General features: G+C 35.4%; 1 protein-coding gene across 2 annotated transcripts in view; it reads left to right on the top strand.

Moving 5' to 3' along the window:
- Positions 1-24890, top strand: part of GRID2 (glutamate ionotropic receptor delta type subunit 2) — a 1695829-nt gene that overhangs the window by 1289893 nt on the left and 381046 nt on the right. For both annotated transcript variants that reach the window (XM_021008407.2, XM_021008405.2), the window contains exon 10: positions 21685-21882. In XM_021008407.2, the coding sequence (XP_020864066.1) occupies positions 21685-21882 (198 nt within the window). The remainder of the gene's footprint in view (positions 1-21684; positions 21883-24890) is intronic.

Below are 24890 nucleotides of genomic sequence, written 5' to 3'. Positions count from 1 at the left end.
TATGTATATATATATATTTGGACCTGACATCTGATTTCATTGGTATAGGGAATCCCTTTGAGGAAAACTCTCTCTACCAATGCAGGTTGGTATTAGCTCTGAAACTTAAAATCTCAGAGATGTCTGGGGCACTGAAGGGTGGCTCAGAGTCATATAACCAGCATGTGTCAAAGGTAGGACTTAAACCCAGGTCTTCCTGATACTGATCTCTTCTCTGAATCCTTAATACCAAGCTGCTTCTCTGAGCTGACAGATTTTTAAAAGTGTTCTTTAAAATGACTGGGTTTTTTTTTAAAGCATTCTGTGACATTTGCTGATTTTACACTTTACCCCCTTCCACACATTCTTTGTCTGGTCATAGGAGCTTACTTGCAGTTCTGCACTTCTCTGTAGGCCTTTTCTCTGTACATTTCCATTGCCTGGAACGCTTACCCTTCCTGCCTTCATCCCATAGAATCCCTGACTTCCTTCAAAACTCAGTTCAGACTCCATCTTATGTAGGAGGCCTTTCTTCATTCCCTTAGCTACTAGTACCTTCCCTTTAAGGTTGCTTTTTATCTATCTGTATGTATCTTGTGTGTGCATGTGTGTGAGATAGATATATGTATATGTAGATAGATACATAGATAGATATACACATATATGTACATGTAGTTAGATAGATGTGGGTGTGTGGGGGTGGAAGAAGGTAAGTAAGCAATTTGAGGTCAGGCACTCTTTTTGCTTTTCTTTGTATCTCCAGTGCATAGCACATTGCCTTGCATGTAGTAAGTGCTTAATAAAATGGTTGTTAATTAATTGATTAACAAATGGATTAATTGACATTGAAAGTTTTGCACAGGGACAGCAACATAGTACAGTTAGGAGGAGCTCACCATCTAATGAGGGAGACAACATGCAAACAAATATGTACAAATGCTCTATATACAAAATAAATAGAAAATAATCCACAGAGGAAAGGTACTAGAATTAAGAGGGATTGGGAAAGGCATCCTGAAGAAGGTGGAGTTTTAGCTGGGACTTGAAGGAAGCCAGGGAGTCAAAGAAGTGAAGATGAGTAGGAAGAGCATTCAAAGCTTGAGAAACAGCCAGAGAAAACACCCAAAACTGAGAGATGAACTGTCTTGTTAGGAAACAAAGAGGAGACTAGTGTCACTGTATCAAACAGCACATGGTAGGAGCGTCTAGGTGGCACAATGGATAGAGCACTGGCACTGGAGTCAGGAGGACCTGAGTTCAAATCTGACCTCAGACATATAACACTCACTAGCTGTGTGACTCTGGGCAGGTCACTTAACTCCAATTGCCTCACAAACAAACAAACAAACAAACAAACAGCAAATGGTGGAGTGTATATTATAAGACTAAAAAGGTAGGGAGAAGGAGGCTAGGTTAAGAGGGGTTTTAATACCACACATAGTATTTTGTATTTGGTCCTGGGGAACAGTATAGGGATAGGATAATATAATAGGATAGGCAATGAGTAGTGTTTATTGAGTAAGGGGTGCTATGGTTCGACCTACACTATAGAAAAATCAGTTTGGTAGCTGGATGGAGAAGATTGGAGTAGGGAAAGATTTGTAGCAGGCACAGTAACCAGAAGACTTTTGCAACAGGCAAGGCATGAGATGATGGGAGCCTGCAATGGGGTAGTAGCGGTATCAGAAAAGAGAAGGGGGCATGTTTGAAAGCTGTTGCAAGGGCAAAAATCAACAAGGCTTGGCAATAGATTGGATGTGGAGAATGAATGAGTGACAATGAGGAGTGAAGGGTGACACCTAGGTTGCAAGCCTGGAGGACTGGGAGGATGAGTGTACCCTTGAAAGGAACTGGAAAGTTAGAAAGGGGGAGAATTTAGGGGGATAGATAATGAATTCAGTTTTGCATGTGTCAGATTTAAGATATCTACTAGACATCTAGTTCAAGATGTCTGAAAGGCATTTGGAAATATGAGACTGGAGGTCAGAAGAGAGGTTAGGGCTGGATAAGCAGATTTGAGAATCATCTATAGGAAGACGGTAATTAAATACATGTTAACCAATGAGATCACCCAGTGAAGTAATATAGAAGGAAAAGAGAAGAGGACCCAGGACAGATCACTGTGGGACACCCACAGTTAATTGGCATAGCATTATTGATGAAAATCCAGGGAAGGAGATTTGAGAAGGAGCAGGCAGATATGTAGGAAGAGAACCAGGAGAGACTGGTGCCCTAAAAACCTAGAGAATAGAGAGTATCAAATAGAAAAGGGTGTTCAACAGTGTCAAAGGCTACAGAGGTCAAGGAAGAAGATGATTCAGAAAAAGATTATTGGATTTAGCAATTAAAAGAGCATTGGTATCTTTGGAGAGAGCAGTTTTGGCTGAATGATGAACTCTGAAGCCAAATTGTGAAGCTTTAAGAAGACAGCAAAAGGAAAAGAAGTGGAGCCATCCATTGTAGGTGGCCTTCTCAAGGAACTGAGCCGAATTCAGCAGAATTAAGGGTAGAAACGATATGAGACAGTAGTTAGCAAGGATGGAAGGATCAAGTGAAGATTTTCTGATGATGAGGAAGACATGGATATGTTTGTAGGCAGTAGGGAAATAGCCAGTACATAGGGAGAGATTGAAGCTAAGTGATAGAGTGGGGATCATAGAGGGGGAAGTTTACTAGAAGAGAGAGGATGGAATGAGATCGCTTGTGCGGGCACATAGTTTTGCCTTGGCAAAGAGTAGAGCTACCTCTTTATTTGAAACAGGGTAAAGGAGGAAATAATGACAGAAGATGAGGAGGAGCAGAGAAGACAGATCTTATGGCAAATGACCTAAATTATTTTTTTTTCTGTAAAATATGAGGCAAGTGTCTCAACTGAGAAGGGAAGTAGGGAAAGTCTTGGGAGGTTTAAGAAAGGATAAAAAGATTTCTTTTTTGTTTTGTTTTGTGGCTAGGCAATGGGGTTAAGTGACTTGCCCAGAGTGTTATATGTCTGGGGCCACATTTGAACTCAGGTCCTCCTGACTCCAGGGCTGGTGCTTTATCCACTGTGCCACCTAGCTGCCCCTAGGATAAGAAGATTTGGAAGAGCTGCTGTAGAGAATGGGATAGTGAGCTGATGAGGGAGGCTTAGTAGGATTGCCTTTGAGTAGTGAGGGCTCAGTTGAGATTGTAGTGGGCCTAGTCAAAATGGTTGTGTGATTTTCTCTCTACCTTTGTTCAACAGCACATGTACAGCAACAAAGGTGGCAAATGGTTGGAGTGATCCAAGTCTGGAGTCTTAGCAGGGCACAATTGGCAAAATGATGAGGGCTGGAAAATCAAGAGAGAAGGTGTGACCTGGATGTCTGCAGACTATAGCTAGAAGGGATTTTATTGAGTGATATAGATGAACAAAATGAACCTCAAAGGAGATGTTACTGATTGATGGAAGTAGGAGAGAACCTGGAAGTGGCAGTGGGGAGTAAGGAGTATATCAATTCCCCCACCTTAACTAGTGAGCTGTAAAGATGCAGCTAGTACTGAAAAGGGTGGTCAGGGAGGTTACATCATCAAGGAGGATTCAAGTTTCAATGACAGCTAAAAGATGGAAGGAATGGGAGAGGAAAAAAAGTAAGATGAAGGAAGTTTGTTGTCTATGGAGCAGGCATTCTGGAAGGTACAGTAGAAGAGAAGGGCAGCGTTTGGTGGGAACTCTAAGGTGTGAGAGTTGAGGGGGTTTAAAGTAAAAAATTAGATGGTGGAGAATGCGGAGTAGAGGAGATGATGACCTACAAGGGTTAAGAATCACTGTCATGTATAAAGTATGGCCAGCTGGGAGACTATTCATCTTCAGATAGAAGGTACCATTTCCTTTTCCAAAGGAGGCTGGAGATCATACTAGAGAAAAATGCAGCATAAGATGGAAAGCCCAGAGTGAACTGGTCACAAGGGAGGCTCTATTTCACTATTCCTCATCCCTATGAAGGTTGGAAATTAGGCAGAAAAGGCATAGCACAAGGTGAAAGTTGAACCTGTCCAGCAGGAGCAGCAAGTCCCACTCTCCATCCATTTTATTCTTTCTCTTCCCTCAAGGGACAGGCATAGGAGGTGACAAAAAAGGTCTGAAACCAAAGAGAAAGTTCTTTCTCTTTGCACCAGAAGTTCTCCTCATCACCATTGGGAGACCAGGCTGGTAACAGAAGACAGGAGTTGCCTAAGGTTTGGACAGTTGAAAGTTGGCCATCCTGGCTCCTTACTACCTTCTCCTCAGATGCACCAGAAGATGGACAGCACAGAGTCGAGATTGAAGATTAACTGGCACAGCAGGAAGTGGGAGACTCCGGGCTAACACAGGAGCTATTTGTTCCCTGTTTAGTATGCAAACTAGGATTGGTGAGCACTCCTCACCCTGGAGCACCATTTCTAGGTTCAGATGCCCTCCTTAGTCCACCCTGGATCTGTGACCCAGAATTAAGTAGTGAGTGACAGGGTGGCCAGTTGGCACATAGAATCCTACACAAAGTTGAGGCATTGTGGTATGAGTCAGGGATCTCATCTTCCCTAAGTGCAAGACTTCATCATCTTTCACTATTCATTAGAATACTTCATACATGGTGTTCCTGTATACACTGGTGTCCATAGAACTCTCTGTCTTTCTCTCTGTGATGGCCAGGACTGGAAAAATGACTCACTGTGAATTTTTTTCTTGGATTTCCTGATCAGAACTCAGTATGGGATGTTTTCTAGGTTTCTGCTGGGGAAAGCTAGCCGTTTTTCTTCCTATTACTCTGCTATCTTTTAATTAGCTTTGTAAAATACTAGAATCCCTTCAATTCTTATTTTATTTTTTCAATTAGCAGTCATTATTATTCTCTCCCCTGTTTCCATTCTCCAAAGAGAAAAGGAAAATAAAACCCTTGTAACAAATATTCAGTCAAGCAAAATAAATACCCACTTTGGCTGTGTTCAAAAATGTTTCTTCTTTGGCATCTATAATCCATAACTTCTTTGTAAGAACGTAAGGAGCAGTCTACATCATGGTTTGTCATTGTATTGAGAACAGTTCTGAAGTCTTTCAAAACTGTTTATTGATAAAATATTTTAGTTAGATTAGAAATTATTCTCCAGGTTCTGATCACATCACTCTATGTCACTTTGTACAAGTCTCTCCAGCTTTCTCTGAAACCATCTTTTTCATCTTATTGAAGTATACAATGATATTCTGTTGCATTCACATAATGTGTTCAGACATTTCTCAATTTGTAGTCTGCCTTTTAATTTCTGGTTCTTTATGGAAATAACAAGAAAAGGCCTCTGTAACTATGTTTATACATATTTTCCCTCTTTCTTTATTCTTAGGATACAGGCTTAGTAGCAGTATTTTGGGGTCAAAACACACATAGTTTAGTAACTTTGGGGGCATTGATCTGAATTGTTTTCCAGAATGAGTGAACCAGTTTATGGCTTCATTAATAGAGCATTAATTTGTTTTTTTTTCCCTAAACCCCTCTCACATTTCTCACTTCTCAGTTTTTTTTTAACCTTTCCAATCTCTAATAGATATGAGTTAGAACTTCAGAGTTGGCCTAATTTGATTTTCTCTACTTATTAATGAGTTGGAGCATTTTTTTTTCTTATGGCTGTTAGTAGCTTGCATTTCTTCCTTTGCCTATATGTGTCCTTTGACCACTTATACCAATTGGGGAATGGTTTTTATTATAAATTTAAATTACTTTCTCACATATCTTGGAAATGCGACCTTTGTCAGAGAAACTTGCTGCAAAGATTTTTCCCCCAGTTAATGCTTTCTCTTCTAATTTTACCTACATTGGTTTTGTGTATATATGTCTTATTTTTGTGATTTATGTAATGAAAATTGTCCATTTTATCTTCTATGATCCTCTCTGTCCCTTCTAGGTAATGAACTCTTCCCCCATCCATATTTCTGAAAGATAATTTCTTGCTTTCTCTTTCTAATTTGTATTTGATGTAAGCTTTATAGTTAAGTGAAGTCTTTGGGTAAAGTGCTTTACAAATCTTAAAATACTCTATAGGGAAGAGTTATTATTGTTTTTCTTGTTGAAGTGTGTTACATATTTGGAGCAAGAACTACAAATGATCAGTAAGTTGGCTGCACAATTGATCAAGAGGAGGAAATGGGTTGGGAAGTGGGAAACAACATAATGTATTAGTATTTTTGTTCTTCCACGGACCCGTCAACATTGTCATTTTCCTTGTTTACCACTTTTGCCAATCTGACAAGTGTGTGGTGAACCTCAGAGTTATTTTATTTTGCATTTCTCTTCTTATCAGTGATGTGCAGTATATGTACATATAGTCATTGACAGTTTACAATTCTTCTTTTGAAAGCTGTGTCTTTTGACCAGTTATCCATTGGAAAATAGAGTTTGGCCTTTTGTATTGTGTCAACTCCTTGTATGTTTTGAATATCAAAGTTTTACTCATATGAAACCTTTCCTATTTATGTAAACACATTAATCTCTTTTGTCTTTTATGATCATCTCCAATCCTTATTTGTTAAGTTAAGAATTTTCTCGCCAGCCACAACTGTGAATATATTTCATTCCATTCTCTATTTTAAAAAAAAAATAATGTAATTTTTATATTCATGAAAGGTTCATGAAGTTTAATAAGTGCAGGCACTGAGGTTTAAAAATGTCAAACAAAAAGGGAAGAACCTGGAAGACTGTTAACATGGAAATAAAAACTATAAAACAATTCATAAATTCAGGGGGAAACCAGCTAAATCATTTAGTATCATAAAGGACAAATATCCAGCTAATTAAGTATTGATTTCATTTTCTATCCTTCATGGTTTCTATTTTATTTTGCTTTTTCTTTTAGGTTTTGCAATGTAATAGTTAATGCTTATTAATATGGGCTAACTACTTCACAGTTGAATTAGGTACAATCATCAAATTGACACCTGAGTCTGTTGAAAATGGTGACCTAGAGGCAGCTAGGTGGTACAGTGGATAGAGCACTGGCTCTGGAGTCAGGAGGACCCGAGTTCAAATCAGACCTCAGACACTTACTAGCTAACTTTGTGACCCTGGGCAAGTCACTTAACCCCCTATTATCTCCAAAATTAAAAAAAAAGAAAGAACCATGGAAAATGATTGCCTAAACTCAATAAATGTCTAACTCTCCCTGAAAAAGTAGTTTACTCATTAGAGTTTTTGTAGATATTACAAATATCAATAAGGTAAATAGATTTGTGGATAAAATGGAACAAAATAATTATTTGTATTATTTATTATCTCTATATGTAATTTATTATTTATATTGCATAAATTCTTCAAATAGACTTAAACTTTAAATAATCCAATTTACAATCTGATAATTAAACTTAAGCTTATGATAGGAAGAGTACTTAGAAAAGACCTGTGCACTGCTTTAATCACCCCCTCAAGGGCCTCCATAGTCTTACACAGATGAGAAAACTATTCCCTCAGTTGAAGTTGGACATTTTCAGAGGCACATTAGCACCTTTGAATGTCAAGTGTACAATTTGTGAAATTGCTCCACAGTTGTACTAAATGGTGCTCTGATGTAGTTTGAAAGTGAAAAGGTACCTCCGAAACCACTCCAATTCCATTTCGGAAGCAGCTAGCTCATCCATCAGGTTCTGGAGCACTAATGTACTATAGGAATTCAGCTCCCTCTTGGGAGGCTAGAGTCAGTCGAGCAAACATCCATGACACAAAGCTGAAAAGTAAAAGAAATGAAAAAGTAGGCTAAGAAAAGCGAGGCAAAAATAGAGCCCTTCAGAATGTACTCCTTAGGGTCTTTAATATTCAGCCACAGTGGAAAGAATTTTGACTTTTAAGGTGTCATTATACTCTCTTCCCACTGTCAACTACATGGTAATTTATGCAACCTGAAAACAAAAAAGGCTATCACATTTCGAATTGGATCTGTGCTTGCACATGTCCTGATATTTAAACTTTTCCCAGCTAGGAATTCCTCATTCTCTATAGTGCTGAAAAGTGATACAGGAGGTTTCCTTTTTAATTTCCTGACTTCTGTAGCTTGAATCACATTATTATTTTACATGTTCCCTTTTCCTTCCTCACAGGCATTGTGATTTTAAATGTTTTTATAATGATTGATAGTGGGAAGATTTCTGTAATAAGAAAATTAAATATTTAATTAAATTTTATCCCTTGATCCTTACAAAATGCATGCTATTTTTCACTTAAAATAACAAGCTAGTAAATTGTTCTAGTTAAATGTAATCCCTGGAACTCTGGCCAGTACAGCACTTAAAAATGAAGTATTGGGGAGTGAAGATTCCCTCAAATCTTGTGGAGAATAAAGAACTAACTGATTAACATTTAAAAGTAATGATTTTAACTTTTTAGAAAGTCAAGGGGAAAAGGTAAGCAAGTATCCAATAAGACAATCTGATAGCCTGCTTTTGTTTTATGACTTCTTTCTTGGGCAGTAGACTCAAGAATCAAGATGACCCTACAGATGAAATGTGTGAGTTTTCAATTTGGGAGCACACTTATAATATTTGGAGGTAGATAACAATAATAAAGTATCTTGACCAGTACGTGCCTCTTCTCATTGCTAAGGCTCTGTTCTATCCAAATGCATAGTTTAATGTACCTACAAACTGTGATTATGTTTCAAGGACTGACTTTAGACTAAGCATAACATTTTATTATGCTGTAAATTATGACAATATGTTTATATTTTAGCAGCATTTCTCATTTCAATGGTATTCCATTTAGTGAATTTTGTATGCTATATGCCTTTGGTTCAGAAAATATAAAGAGGAATCACAAGTCAATTTGATATGTTTATGAATTTTAATTACTCCTATAATTAGATACTCTCACTGCCCTCTGAAGCACAGAAGACTGCATCTGCAGCTTCAAAATTGAAGCTTCTTCACATCTGATTAATCCCCACAGATCTGTTTTCAACTCTCAACTTTCTATTCTCTTCTTTATTTCTGTTCAGCCTGCTATGTAGGAGGCCTTTTCCTGCGAATATCCCACTGAGCCTTGTAATAAAATCAAAAGAGAAAAGGTACATCAGTCAGAAAGCAATCATCTCACTAGAAATAGAAAACCTGTCACCTTATTCTTAAAGACCTTAGATCATTTGAACCAACCAGCAACAAGAGAGAACCTCTATTATATTGTACTTTGCTTTTGGGTCTGACCACTCTTACCTTGGCAGAGGTGGAAAATACGTGAGAGAAAAGGCAGAACAGATTTCTTAGGCCCTGAAAATGCTACAGTAGAGAGAGTATAGAATTTGAGTCACAGGAACTGAGTTGTTTTTTAATTCTAGTTTAGTATGTGCAGCTCTATCTGTGCTACCTTGAGCAACTTACTTAATCTCTTTGGCTCTCAATTTATTCTTCAACAAAATAAGGGAGTTGGACTAGATAAGCTGGAAGGTCCATAGTACCTACAAATCCTGTGGCTTAAGCTTAAGGCTTTAACTCTAAATCAAAGCCTCTTCAGAATCTTTCCAAGAGGAATTCTAGATATCTATGGTGACATATGTCATGCTTATGTTTCTCATCCTAGCTTGTGGAAAGAGCTATTTTTTTTCATCTTCTCAGAAAGAATCTTTGAGTATAGAACTCATTGCGCTTTTCAGTGTTACTAATGTCCTGCATCAAGTATTCATCAACTTGAATATCTTTTAATTTCTAGTGGATAAGAGATCTGCAGTACTTGAAAATAAACAAAGGTTTCATAGCATTTGTTTAAAAGAATAAAAATAATATTTTAAAACAGGATAAAGTATTATAATGCTTCAGTACCATGCCAACAACTTAACTGGAATAGATATGAGGATTCATTCTGTTATTAATATGATCACTTTGGTACTTAAACTCTTATTGTTGTTGTCTTTTAAGCTCTGTATTTTTGCTATGATGCTCCTGGGAGTTTTAATTTCCCTCTCTTAGGAGGTGACAAAGGCTTTCTTTCTATTTTGATTTTTTTTTCCTTTGGTCATAGCTCTAAATTGTACTTCTTGAAATATAGTATGCATACTTTTTTTACTCCTGATTTTTAGGTAGTGTGATAATTCTTAGACCATCTTTCCTTGACCTGTTTTCTAGTTCAGTGGCTTTTCCTCATACATAATCTCATTGGGGGGTTTTTCCCAATAATTTGATTTTAATACTTTTTGTCTCTTCATGAAGCCACTGTTTTCTGTTTGGGCCAATTCTAATTTTCAGGTTATTTAATTCTTGGATAAGGTTTATTGCCATCTCTTCTAAGGTGTTAATTCTCCTTGCCATTTTTTTTCTAACTAATTATATCTTATTGTATCTCTTGTTTCATTTCTTCCAGGTATTCTAATCTTTGTGCCCAAAACATTCTTTCCTCTGTGTCTCTATATGCATTTGCATATTTACTCTTTTCTGGTTTTACTGTTGGACTTCTTTCAGTCAAATATTTCTTCATTGTGTTTGGCATGTTCCCCCTACTTACTCATATCTCCAGCCTCAGTTTCTGTATTAGAGAATCATGCTTGGGTCAAACTGTGCTCCTGTATACCTGGATGAGATAGATAAGCCCTGCTTGATCTTAAATTCACTGGCTAAGTGTAGGCCCCACCTCTGAAGGAACTGTCCCTTTCCCCCAGTGATGGATTAGACTGAAACTGCATTGATGCTGGATTCAGTTATGACTGCCTAGCTGATGAGCTAGGTGGCAGATATCTGTTTTGAGTTTCTTAGGTTCTAGTTTGGTTTGTTTCCTACCATGCATGGGAATATGATCCCTGGGTCACCCCTTCACTATACTGGGTGCTTGTCTGTCTCCCATCTCCTATAATCCATATGTATTTGGCCTCTGGATTGTCCCTCACCAATTTATCCTCAGGTTTAGCCTCTTGTCCTTCTGAGGATAAGGGTGAGATGTCTTGGTTCACTCTTACTGAGCTGGACATTGGTCTTCCCTTGGCCCTGGCCCTGGGCTACTTGGCATTCTCTGGCTTGTCTGGTTAGGGTTTCCACAGGATTCAAGAAATATTTTTGTCTAGTCCTAGATTGTGTGGAAGAATCTTTGGCTGATTTTCTTTGATTTTCTTTGTATCATTATGTCTTATAGAATTTTAGAATTTTGTTGGGTTGTTTGTAGGGGATCTAGGCTCTTCTAAGTCCTAAAATACCATTTTTCACAATCGTCTCTCATAAGGCTAATGTACAAAATCCTAATGGAGATTTAGTAGAAGTCCCTGAAAAGTTTTAACAATGCTTTATGTGATAAGATTAAATGTGTAGAGTAAATAAACAAATTTAATTATATTCAAGACGCAGCTAGATGGCCCAGTAGGTAGAGTCAGGAAAACCTGAGTTTAAATCCAGCTTGATAGTTACAAGCTATGTAATCCTGGGAAAATCAATTAACCTCTGTTTGCCTTAATCCAGTGGAGAAGGAAATGGCAAAACATTCTAACATCTTTGCCAAGAAAACCCTATGGCCAGTATTGGCATGCTATGGTCGTGGAGTCAAGAAGAGTTGGACAAAACTGAACAACAACAAATTGTGTTCAATATTGCTTTTAATAAAACATCATTTTTCAAAAATTATAACATCTCATATGGTAAAGACTAACAATAAGGAAATGATAGTGTGGAAATAAAATATACAAGAGGGGACCTTAGGTGGCACAGTGGATAGAGCACTGGCCCTAGAGTCAGGAGGACCTGAGTTCAAATCTAGTCTCAGACCAGACACTTGACACTTACTAGCTGTGTGACCCCAGGCAAGTCACTTAACCCTATTGCCTAGCAAAAAAAAAAAAATTAGATTTAAGAATTAAAAAATGAAATATACAAGAAAAGGTCTTGTCACTAAATGTCCCTGAGAAGGTTTAGACTGGTCAAATTCTGTATCTTTTGCATTGTTTGGTCATGTGACAAATTCTCACTGAAGATTGTTTTGAATTGGAAATTCCCAAGCGATATGGACCATAGGAAACAGCTTCCATAGATTTCAATGAGAAATACTTTCATGATATTAATATTACCATGATATATGTGACCATAATAATTTTATTTTGAATATATAAAAAGAGAAAATATCTTCAAAAACCAGAAGCATGATGCATATTGTATTTGCCCCTTGGGACATACACTGCCTTTGTGACCCTGGGCAAGTCACAACCCCTCAGCATTCTCAGCAACTGTCTAAGACTAAGTTTAGAGGTGACAGCTTTCACTGGTAGAGGTGTTTCCATCATCTGAGAGATTTCTATACCAATGAAGTCATAGTTCCAAGTCCTTATCCCCTATGAATACATATGAATCATAGCAATAGGTGGTAGGAACCAAACCTGTGATATTATTGGTATCAGGAACTCCTGGAAAGGGAAGCTCCTCTACAAACACAGATAAGAACCTTGTCTGCTACTTAGCATCTTAGATGTTGCCTAGAACACTGCTGAGTTTTTCTTCTCCAGGACATAGCCAGTATGTAGCTAAGGAAGATCTCAAATCCAGGTGTTCCTAGATTCAGCTCTCTGTCTACTATTCTGCACAGTTTCTCTGCTTACTAGACATTTAAAATGAAAAATAGTGATATGACCGTTTTTTCTTGTTTTCCTTATTCACTAATTTGGTGTGACATAACTTGGTTCAGTGAAATCTGGTAGAATACAGAACTCATTTTATCCAATATCTTCATCTTTTTTTCTCCTGATCCAATCTGCTACCTGAATTGATGACAAGCAGAAATTTAACTTCTTTTTTTTCTCTTTTTCCTAACATTAATTGGAGGCTAATGTATTGAGAAATTTCTAAAATCAAGCTATAAGGAAAAAGAAAATTGAAAACTCCAGATAAATCATGTTAACTAAGGAGCTATTTACTAATCAAGAGACAACTGAATTTGATTAAAACACTATTTTGATCAATATTTAGTGAAGGACTTATATAACATGAATGTCATAATTGTATAAATATCTATAACTAAAAATTTATTTTGATATATTACAAATATATGTACACATATGTGCATAGGCATATGTATCACATTTGAGTTATTGTTGAAGATATTTGCCTTTTTAAATTTAATCTGAAGTGGATTGGCATTTAATGATAACTTTCATATTTTTATGATGACCAATTTTTTTTGCTGTTATTCATTCTGTACATATCTGTTGAGCATTCCTTATAGGCTGTGGAGAGTGCACCAAAAATAAGGCATAGTCCCTGCTTCATAGAGTTTATTACCAACAATAATAGGAGAAATGTTCAGAAAGAAAAAAAGTTCTCTTATGCTTTTCAAATTTACTATTCACTGAATATTTATTTATGTTCTGTAACAAAGAGTTTAAGAGAGAGAATCTTTAATGAATAGTTGAAAAAGATAATATCCTTGAGCTAGTGTTGAACTTCTTTCAGAAATGTGGTCTACTACTTGAAATCTTGGTTTCCCATAATAAAATTGATGTAATAAAGTATCATGCTAAAGCAAGGGCACATAAATCATATACCCTCTAAATAGTGATTACCACTGCCTATGCAAATTACAAACTTGAAATTTTTCCTTTCTTCTTACTTCTCTACTCCCCACTACCTCTCTGCTATTGTGTGGTATAATACTTATTATTAAAATCTATTTTAATGGGCATTATATATGCATGGAAGAAAAATAACTACATTCTTACAGTCTCCCTGGAAATAATATCATTTTATGGATATGTTTTCATACTTATGATTTTCCAATTTTAAAATGTTTGTGTGATAGCTTCCCTTGATCTTTATAGATGATATTTACCACTAATATTAATTGTCACTTAACAAATGTCCACGGTAAATATCAACTGGACCATCTTTCTTAGTGAGGACACTTGTCATTTCCAACAAGCCACTACTTTTGCCTTGCATAGATTTTAAGAAGAAATTGTCTTTCTAAAGTCACCTTTTCTCATGTTCTTCTTTTGTAGGCTCCATGATTTTTAATATAACCATCTTTCCCTTCAAGCTACAATCTGCCATTTCTCAAGTCATGTTTTTGATATCTCATCTTGCATGCAGACATGAATTTGGGCAAGTCCCTCAGGAGCCATTCTTTGCTGAATAATAAGCACACACAATTGCCTTATGTTCTCATTGAGAAAGCAGTCTCAGAAATTTATAGTGTGTGTGAATTATAAGATCTTCTAGGTCCCTGACAAAGATTCCCAAACTTCTGCTTGGGAAGACACTAGGAAAGAAAATTGAAATGTTCCTTGTACATTTCTGACTATTTGATTCACTTCATTTTCACTTTATTTCTCTTATTCAAAAGAAAAATGATTTGGGAGGGGTTTGTTGGTTCCCCATATTTACTTTTGCATGTGTTACAAACTCATTTTTTCTTGTTTTCCTTGTTCACTAATCTCATTATGTTACAAATGTCATAATTGGATATCATGTCAGAAATCAGACATCTAATTTACCCAAACCTGTTTCCTTTGAGTTAATCTTATCAGTTTCAATTTTTTTTCAATTAAAATTGTAAATGTTAATAAAATAGAAGCATCTGAAATAAATTTTGGCTTTAAGGAAGTTAAGATGAGTGAATGCTTGCAAATACTCTATCTACCATTTATGATGAATAGTTATTGTGTGGCAAATAAAAATTAGAAAAATGTTGGACTTTAAGTTCAACATAATGTTTGCTAAATATTTCTTTCACAAGATATCTTTCTGTTCAAACCCTTTCAAAAATGTCTGTAGCCCCTGCCAGAGTGACCATCCTCCATAGTCACTCCCTCTCTTTCTCTCTTTTTTTCTTTCTTTCTCTAGTTCCCTTTCATCTCAGCTGATTGTGTTCTCACAGGATTTTAGAACTTGAACAGAGACAAGAAGCTATGTAGTCCAACCCTTTCTTTTTAGGGTTAAATGCCTGAGGCTCAGAGAGTTTAACTGCTTTGCTGTGACTCCAAATCAATCATTCTCTCTACTATACTGGCTGACTTTCCGGTTTCATATGTTTTCTTCCCACTATGACTAATCTTCTCAATCCTATTACCTTACTTTACATAAATCCTTCTGAAAAAGTTTCTAGTTCTCAGAGTGTTCTATGAAAGATGATACTGTTCTCAAAGGATATCGGTCACTTATTTTGTATATATCATGGTGGATTTTTATTTTCATTTCTAGACATTAAGCAAAAGATAGGTTCATTCAGATCATTAAGATAACCTCTTTATCACCCAGCAGGTTTTTTTTGGGGGGGGGTCAAATACTGCAGTTTCTGTCTGAATTTCTTTTGAGTTCTGTGTATGTAAGCAGAATTTTAAAGAATGACAATTTTTAACAGTCAGCAAAGAAAGGATATCAAAATCTCTAACTTCTGGTGACATATGATGATGAAAAGTTGTTTCGATTGTTTATTTCTTTCCTTTTTCTTGGAGGTGAGAGTCTCTCACCAGCAAACAATATTACAAAATCCATAATAAAAATGGCAGTTAGCTTCAAAGCTTCAAGCTTCAAGCACTGTTAGAAATCAGTGAGAGAATTAGCAGTAAGGTTGTATGTGTGTTTTTAAGCGGCTGAATACAAATTCAGAATTATGAGCAGCTAATAGCAAGTGATATGAATAAATCCTTACTAATATGAATATGATTAATTTCTGAAACTTGTTTTTTTTTCCAAGCAGGTCTGCAGCTTCTTTGCCACTTGATAAGCCATAGACATCTTGAGGAAGCATCATTTGTAGCTGGAATTTAGGCTTAGGCTTAGAGAATCTATCATTCAAATGATGAGCAAATAAGAACCTGCAGTTTGTTTTCATTTGCTAGACAGCTTTTCAACATCTTAGTCTCATTCTATTAATGGTCTGTTCAGATCTAGTCAGTGGAAAAGTTTTAAAAGGTTAGTTTATGTAAATTCGATCACTCTCCTGGCTGGAGATTAGAAACATTAATTAATAATAATAGCTAATATTTATATAGTAATTTTAGATTTACAAAGCAAAGTGGATAATTATTATCTGTATTATGTTGCTGAGGAAAATAAAGCTGAGAGAAGTTAAGGAACTAGACCAGGGTCATACAGCTAGTGAATGTCCTGTGGAAGGATTTGAATTCATATCTTCCTGACTCTAAATCTGTTTCTCTATCCACTGTGCCACCTAACTGCCTCTGCAGGAAGGAAGGAAGGAACATTTGTTAAGCACCTACTCTGTTCCAGGCACTGTGCTAAGGGCTTTACAATTTTTTTTTCCATTTGATCCTGACAGTACCCTTGGGAGGTAGATGCTATTATCTGCATTTTACAGGTGAAGAAACTGAGGTTAAAAAAAAAGATTAAGTGACTTGCCCAAGGTCACACAGTTAGGAAGTATCTGAAGCTGAAATTGAACTCGTCTTCCTGACTTCAGGCCCAGCACTCTATCTATTATTTTAGAATGCTTTTGGAAATAACCAACAAATCTTCATTTTAGTCAAGAAGCAGGTTGTTACAGTAGAAAGAGTGCTGCACTCAGCATTAAAGAGATTTGAGTCCATGCACACGTTAAGTAGTTGTGAGCCCAAAGGCAATTCATTTAACCTCTCTCAACTTCAGGTCTTATCTGGAAAATAGGGATAATGCTATCTGTGGTACTTCACAGGCTCAGAGAATTCAATCTAGAAGAGATCTCATCTTACTCCATTTTACAGAAAATAAAGACTAGATAGATTAAGAATTAATAGTAGTAGCTAACATTATTTATATAGCACTTACTATTTACCAGGCACTGTACTATGTGCTTTACAATTATTATTTCATTTCATCCTCACAACAACCCTGGGAGGTAGGGGCTATTATTATTCCCATTTTACAGATGAGGAAACAAACAGAGGGAGACAGAGGTTAAGCAACTTGCCCAGAATCATACAACTAATAACTGTCTGAGGCCGGTCTTCCTGACTCTGAGTCCAGTGCCCTATCCACTGTACAACCTAGGTGCCCCTAGGGTACATAGCTACCACTCAAGTCACAAAGTTTACTACCAGGATTCAAACTCATATCCTCTATTCCAAATCTAACACCTTTCATTGTGCCAAAATTTACCTCAATTTACCTTTAGGGTAGTTTTGATGATCAAATGAAATAATCTATGGAAAGTGATTTGTGAACTATACAGTAGTATATTCATGCTTGCTATTATTATTAAAGTCCATGTAACAGAAAGATCTTCGTCGCAGAACATTGTTCATTTGATTAGTATTCCTTTTCTCCCAGTGTTTGTCTTTATGCCTCTAAAGAAAGAAAAGTTTTAACTCTTGGTCCTATAATTTTGATCTAATTGCTGATTGCTATATTTTTTCTGTGTTATAAATATATAGGCATATGTGCATAATGTGTGCATGGATATCCTAATTGTATTAATGAAACACACTTGGTGTGAAGTAGGTTTTATGCTTACAGAACCTCAAGTGTTATTAAAAATACAACATAAAAGACTAAGTAAAAGGAGAATAATTTTTATTTTACCCAACCCTCTAAAATTCCCTCCCTTATCTTGTCCCCCACCCTCCTAATCTTATTCTATATACCCTTTTAAAAGCCCCTACCCTACCCTATTATCCAGTTTTCTCACCTTTCTAAAATTTCAGAAGACTTCTAAACCTCTTCAAGACTTACACTGTTTCCTCTTCAACCCAGACGAGAGTAAGTTTCCAACATTAGCAGCCTTCCACTCCGACCTATTTCCTCTGTATTAGTTCTTCCTTTCATGTCCCATTTTTAGGAGCTCCTTTTTGCCTTTTCTTGCCCAATTTTGTTTAGAATCATCCCACCATACGCAACTCAGCCGCAACCGTTATTTCGAACTACCTTAGTAATGTTGTTTTAAGAATACTGATAATATTTTCATTTAAAAATAAAACTTTTAACCTTTATCAGTGCCTTATAATTAGTCTAATGATTCCCTTATATTTCTTCTGGATCGTTTATAATGCATTTTCCATCGAGTTCTGGGTTTTATGTTTGCTTGTTCGTTTGTTTTGTTACAAATACCTGAAAGTCTTTCAGTGTATCAAATGTCCATTTTTCTTCATTTAGAATTATACTCAACTTTGCTGGATAAGTTATTCTTGGATACCACTCCAGCTCTTTTGCTCTTCAAAATATAATGTTCCAGAACTGTAGTCTTTTAGTGCAGAAGCTGCTAAGTCATGTGAAATCTGATTGTTTTTATGCAGTATTTAAATTGGTTTGTTCTTGTTGCTTGCAACATTTTCTCTTTAAGCTGGGGATTTGGAAACTTGGCTATGACATTCCTCTAAGTTTTCTTCCTAGGATCTCTTTCAGGTGGTGATCAGTGGATTCTTGCAATTTTTGCCCAATAAAAATTATATTACAAAAATGCCCATTTTAACACAAAATAAAACACAAAAGATTATAATTTAATAATCCATTAGCTTGCTTTCTCATATAAGAATTTTTAGTTTAAAAAAAAAACCTATAGTGAGATCCAGCTAACAAAAGGGTAGAATTAGATTATGGCAAATGGCCTGTGAAAAAGAATTCCCATTGCCTAAGGATTCAGAGTTAGAAGTTGATCATTTTAGTGAAGATGACAATTTGGAAAAGAAAACAACATTTCTTTTATATTTTTAGGAAATTTAAGGAATTTCTCTAAAAAGACATAAATAAAATTAAAAATTAATGCATCTCACATCAGAACAGAGAGTGAGATATTATTCCTTTTCGCACATATATCGAAATACAATTTTCCTTCCTTCAGGAAACATAACTTAGCTTGAACAGATTATAGGGAGATTTCTACATCAGTTAGAATTCTTACAATGAGAAAAGTGCTGGGTTTGCAGTCAGTGAACCTGGATTTCATTCCTATGTTTACCAGTTACCGCTCAACTTCTTTGAGACACTCATTTGGCTCATCTGTAAAAAGAGAGGTTTGTACTAGACTGAGTCTCTCTTAGGTTCTTTCTAACTCCAAATATCTGATCTTGTGATTAGATAAAATTATTTAAAAGGAATGTCCAAATGCTATAATTCTTTGATTCTGACCTATGATTTGTGTTAGTTACAATAGCAAATACCTTCTGATAATTGAGATTACCTAAAACAGGAGCTATTAACCTTTTTTTGTTTCATGACCCCCTTTGGCAATCTGGTGAAGTCCATGAACCCAATATCAGAATAAAGTTTTTAGGTGAATAAAATAAAATATACAGGATTACAAAGGAAACAATTATATTGAAATACAATAACCAAAGAGAGAGACAGAGACAACTCATAGAGTCCATATTAAGTATCCTTAACCTGAAATAATTTGTTAACACAATTTTTCAAGTTGTTAAAAAGCCCATATTTTTCCACCAGTTGAAGAGACAACCATGGAATCCAGTCTTCTAGTGGAAATGGAAACCATCGAAATGGGGCTTCTTTGGGCATTCACAAGTTACTAGAGGAAAGTACAAAATATGTCTTGTACAGAGGAGAGAGTTTGGACATAGAGGAATGAGTTAGAGAGATTTCTTCATATTGCTATTACTTGCAATACAGCAAGGGAGAGGTCCCAAAAATTATAAATCACAAGCATTTACATATTCTACGTATTAGGGTTATATATTTAAAAGGCCTTTTATTATGATTTATTTCTCATATAGGCAACTGTGCCAGATTTATAAAAATGAGAGCCATTCTCCAATTAATAAATGATCAAAGGATATGAACAGGCAGATTTTAGAAAAAGAAATAAAAGCTATCAATAGCCATATGAAAAAATGCTCTAAATCACTAATAAATAGAGAAATACAAATTAAAACAGCCCATCAGATTGACTAACATAACAGAAAAAGAAAATGACAAATACTGGAGAGGATGTGGAAAAATAGAGACACCAATGCATCATTGGTGGAGTTCTGAAATGGTCCAACCATTCTGGAGAACAATTTGGAACTACACCCAAAAGGTAATAAGATTGTACATAACCTTTGACCCAGAAATACCACTACTATACCTGTACCCACAAAGACGTCAAAGGAAAAGAAAAGGACCTATATATGCCCAAAAAAGTTTTATAGCATCTCTTTTTTGTGGTAGGAAAGAATTGCAAATTAAAGGGAATGGCTGAATAAGTTATGATATATGATTGTAATAGAATATTATTTTGTAAAAAAAAATCATGAAGGGGTTACTTTTGGAAAAACCTGGGAAGAATTATATGAACTGATCAAAGTGAAGTGAGCAGAACTAGGAGAACATTATACACAATAACAGCAATATTGTAACAATAATCAACTGTGAACGACTTAGCTACTCTTATCGATCCGTGACAATTCCAAAGGTGTCACAATGAAAAATGCTATCCAATTCTAGAGAGAGAACTGACAAACTCTTGAGAGCAGAATGAAGCAGATCTTTTCCACTTTATTTTTCTTGCTTTTTTTGGCAACATAACTAATGTAAAATATGTTTTGCATGACTTCATATGTCATATATGTATTGTATTTCTTATCTTCTCAATAGGTGGGAGCAGAGTGGGGGAAGGAAGAAAATTTGATACTAAAAATGAAAAATTTAAAAATTAACAACTTGAAGTGAATGAATTGAATGAGCAAATGAATGAATGAGTTGATAGACAGATAGATACCCTTTAATCAGTTCATCCTACATAACCCAAATGATAAGCCTCAATGTCTAATATCCTAGGTCCTGTAAATGAGTAGACCACAACTCACCTATATCATGGCCAAGTAGTCAGATGAAAAGTGGAAACTTTTGTCAATCTTACCTACACAATGTGACATGTCCAGATATTGGAAAATGACAACATCTTTTTTATCATTCTTAGGGAATAAAAGATGACTGATTGAATTTTTCACTGTTCATTTAGATGATCTGGTATCATTTAGACACAGTCAAAATATTAGTAAAGGTTTATGTAATTTCTTAAATTTAGAAATCATTTTAAACCATTCACTACTGAAAATTTCAATTGTTATTAAACCTTGAAACTTAATTGAGTAGAATAGACTTTTGCAATAACACCTGCAATAATATATATATATATTATATATTTATATATATACCTTTATATTTTATACATTTATATATATAAAATATATATATATATATATAATATATATATATATATATATATATATTATATATATATATATACATATATGCATGTGAAAGCAGGCAGAAGACCAAATTACCAGCAAATAATTTCCACTGAAGATGTTTTTCATGTATTTTTTCCTAAAATATGCTTCTTATATAATTTTCTTGCTCTGCTGAAAGAAGCCTGTTGAAGTGAAATATATTTAGAAAACATTTCACATATGTGTGCATGTGTGTGTGTGTGTGTGAATGGATATGTGTGTATATCCTCACAAGAAATTTTATGAGTATAAACAAAATATTTTTATAAATTTTAAGTCTTAATTTATGGTGTTTGTCAAGGTCCTTGGATGCTAAGAGACTGAACTATAAGCCTTTGAACTTTTACTAATATTTGTTTCAAATATGTGTTTTGGTAAAATCTAGATAAACATTTTCAGGGAATGATTGCATCCATGAAATCAATTGATTAAGAATACTTTAGCAATCTGATGACATTAATAATTCATTAATCACTATCTTGATTTCAGTTCATAGAATTATTAAAATGACATTCATCATGTGGCATTTGAAATCTCTGAAAATGAAATCTTGCCTTTTCATCAGGGCCACAGAATTTTCATCTTAACATTCTCCTTTTCTTTTTCATTTAGGAAGAACCATTTGTGATGGTGTCAGAAAATGTTTTGGGTAAACCGAAGAAATACCAAGGTTTCTCCATTGATGTTCTGGATGCCTTATCTAATTACCTGGGCTTTAACTATGAAATTTATGTTGCACCAGATCATAAGTATGGGAGTCCTCAAGAAGATGGTACTTGGAATGGGCTAGTTGGAGAATTAGTGTTTAAGGTAAGGTTTATGCACCTGAGAGGTATATTAAAAAAAATAGTAACTATGATTTCCTTCTAATTTTATATGACACAAAGATAGGGCTGGTCATACATGGTTTTATTCTAGAGAGTAACATATCAAGGATTGCTCTGTGGATGATTATGGAAGTGATAATGGCTAACATGTTGAAGCTCAATTTGTAGATGCTCTGGTCAGTCACCCTTTAACTGCATGCAAGCATTTATCATTCAGTCATTTCAGTCATGTTTGATTCTTCATGTCTGAATTCGGAGTTTTCTTGGCAGAGATGTTGGAGCAGTTTTCCATTTCCTTCTCCAGTTCATTTTACAGCTGAGGAACCGAGGCAAACAGGGTTAAGTCGCCCAGGGTCATACAGCTCATAGGTTTCTTAGGCCAGATTTGAACTCAAAAAGATTAGTCTTCCTGACTCCAGACCCAGCACTGTATCCACTGCACCACCTAGCTGCCCATGAAGCATGCAAGTATAGAAACACCCTACATATTCTGCCTAACTGCAGCTCAGTAAATAAATGTTTGCTTAATAGAACTGAATTGAAGCAAGTTGAAATTTCTCCAATGTGTGAGAGATGATGAGGTTGAATTATCTTCTAAAACAAAAGACAATCTGAATGAATATACCTCCAAATCTTGATTATATATTGGCTTAAAATCAATTTTTTTCACATGATTCATCTTTCAGTACTTCTCTTCTCCTGTCCACATTCTGGAGATTGCCTCTTGATAAGCATCTCCATCGGAGGGTGAACAATGAAAAGTAAAGGAAATTTTAAAACAAAGTTTTGCAATTTTTTAGCTACTTTAAAAAAAAAGAAAGATAAAATAGAAACTATTTACTAATATGGAATTTGGAAATTCTCTGTGCATTGTGATTATATTTGTTATTTCTGCCTCCTACTCCCAAAGTTGGATATATATCTACATGAAGAAGGTTTTGATAGCTACCACTGGGAAGTACATTTGAAACTTTAGCATCCAAAAGAATTCTTTTTTACAGCTGAGTGGGATTTAACTGTCTTTTTTTTAAATTTTGAAGTTTTGTTGATACATTTTGTTTTTACATTACAAATATTTGTAGATTATCCCTATTAAGAGATATCTCGTAATAAAATAAAACAAGTAAAACTGAGAAATATAGTGACTTCATACAAAAGTATATGCAGCATTCCAAATGTATGCCCTCTACACACATGCACACCTCTTTATTAAAAATAATTAACAGAATCTCTCCCTCCCACTTTTCATCCCACTAGAGAAAAAAAGAGAAAAAGAAAAACAAATTCCCTGTAACAAACAGACATAGTCAATCAAAATAAAATTCCCTTATTGGCTATATGCAAAACACATGTATCCTATATACATATCCCTTCTCTCTAAAGAAGTATATCATATGTTTCATCCTTGGTCCTTTGAAATCATGGATTGTTATCACACAGATCATAGTTCTTACAGCTTTCAAAGTTGTACATCATTGCAGAATTATTGTTATTGTACAAATTGTTCTCCTGGTTCTGCTCATTTCCTTTTTCGTCAGTTTATTAAAGTCTTAATTTTTTATCATAATAATGTTCTTATATAAATTGTTCTTCTGGTTCTACTTACTTTAGTCTACATCAGTTAATATGTGTCTTAGCATATCTCTTTGAAAACATTTATTTCTTATAGCACATTAGCACTCCATCACATTCAAATACCACAACTTATTCGGCCATTTCTCTACTGATGTTCATCTCCTTAGTTTCCAGTTTTTTGCCACCACAAAAAAAGTGCTGCTGTAAACATTTTTGTACATAATCTGTATCTAAAGTACTTAGTGGAGAGGAGAAAATACTTGGTCTCAAATATAGCCTATTCCTCTTCTCTCCCCAAACCATGCTAGCCTGTTTAGTATATTTCCTATCCTTTCTTCATGTCTACCAGTCTATCTCTATAGAAGTACTAAAGCCTGATCATTAATTGTTAAAATAAAGAAAGATGAGTTATAAGACAGAATTAACTTAAAATACATTGAATGACTGAGCTAAGACAGCGTAGTAGAAGCATCATTTGACAGAGAATAAGGTAGACTGTGTTCCAGTCCTGGCTCTGCCATTGGTCACTATTTGACTTTGGGCAAGTTATTAAAGCTTGCTCTTTAACATTCCATTAAGTTTCACAAAAATCCTTAACAAACTGCTAATTCAACTGGCATATGTCTTGAATGATAACAGTAGGTGCCTGGCACATAGGAGATATTTAATAGGAAGGGCTTTAAAACCCCTTAATCTTACTGTTATAAATAGTGAGGTGCAGAGAGGTTAAGCTACTTCCTCAAAATGACACATAGTCTCCATTATAATACATGAAGCACATCACTACAGAATCTGGTCCTTTGAAGATCAGTACTTGAGTAAAATAAGAAAGTATACAAACTGATCCAGAGATAGGGCTAGGCCTCCACTGCTACATCTATGAGAAGCTCCCTGGCATCTCCTCTCACCTCAAAAGAGCTACCCATGAACACTATCAATCAGTGCTTCAGTGCATAAGTGTATATTTGCAAGCAATTTGGGGGGGGTGGGGGAGGGGGCGGGCGAGAAGGGAATGATTCATTGAAAAGGGAGTGACTTTTCCAAAGACACTGACAGTTCAGAAGACAGAAAAGGAACAAGATAGCCTGATTCCTTATCTCTCATACTGCCTTTAGGCTACATTACAATTTCCCTCAGTTAATGTAGTCTTAAAATTCATGAGGGCCCAGGTCTGGCCAAAAGGTGTTCCAATGTGAAATTGATAAAATGTGCAAGACGTTCTGTTAAGGAGATATTTTGGAAGACAGAGCTAAAGTGAGTGAAAAATTATTTTCCTTTTTTTTTTTTTGAAGGGGAAAACAGAAATGGAATTACCAAAAACAAACTTCACACAGGGGCAACATATGTCAGTTAAAGAGTGATGTAAAGAAAACATAATAAAAAACAAAAACATGAGTGAAAGTATTTGAAGATCTG

This window comes from Phascolarctos cinereus, unplaced genomic scaffold (assembly GCF_003287225.1).
Source record: "Phascolarctos cinereus isolate Bilbo 61053 unplaced genomic scaffold, phaCin_HiC Scaffold_9;HRSCAF=440, whole genome shotgun sequence".
Classification (NCBI taxonomy): Eukaryota; Metazoa; Chordata; class Mammalia; order Diprotodontia; family Phascolarctidae; genus Phascolarctos; species Phascolarctos cinereus.
The sequence above is the reverse complement of the archived record's forward strand: the minus strand, read 5'-3'. Positions and strand labels throughout refer to the sequence as shown.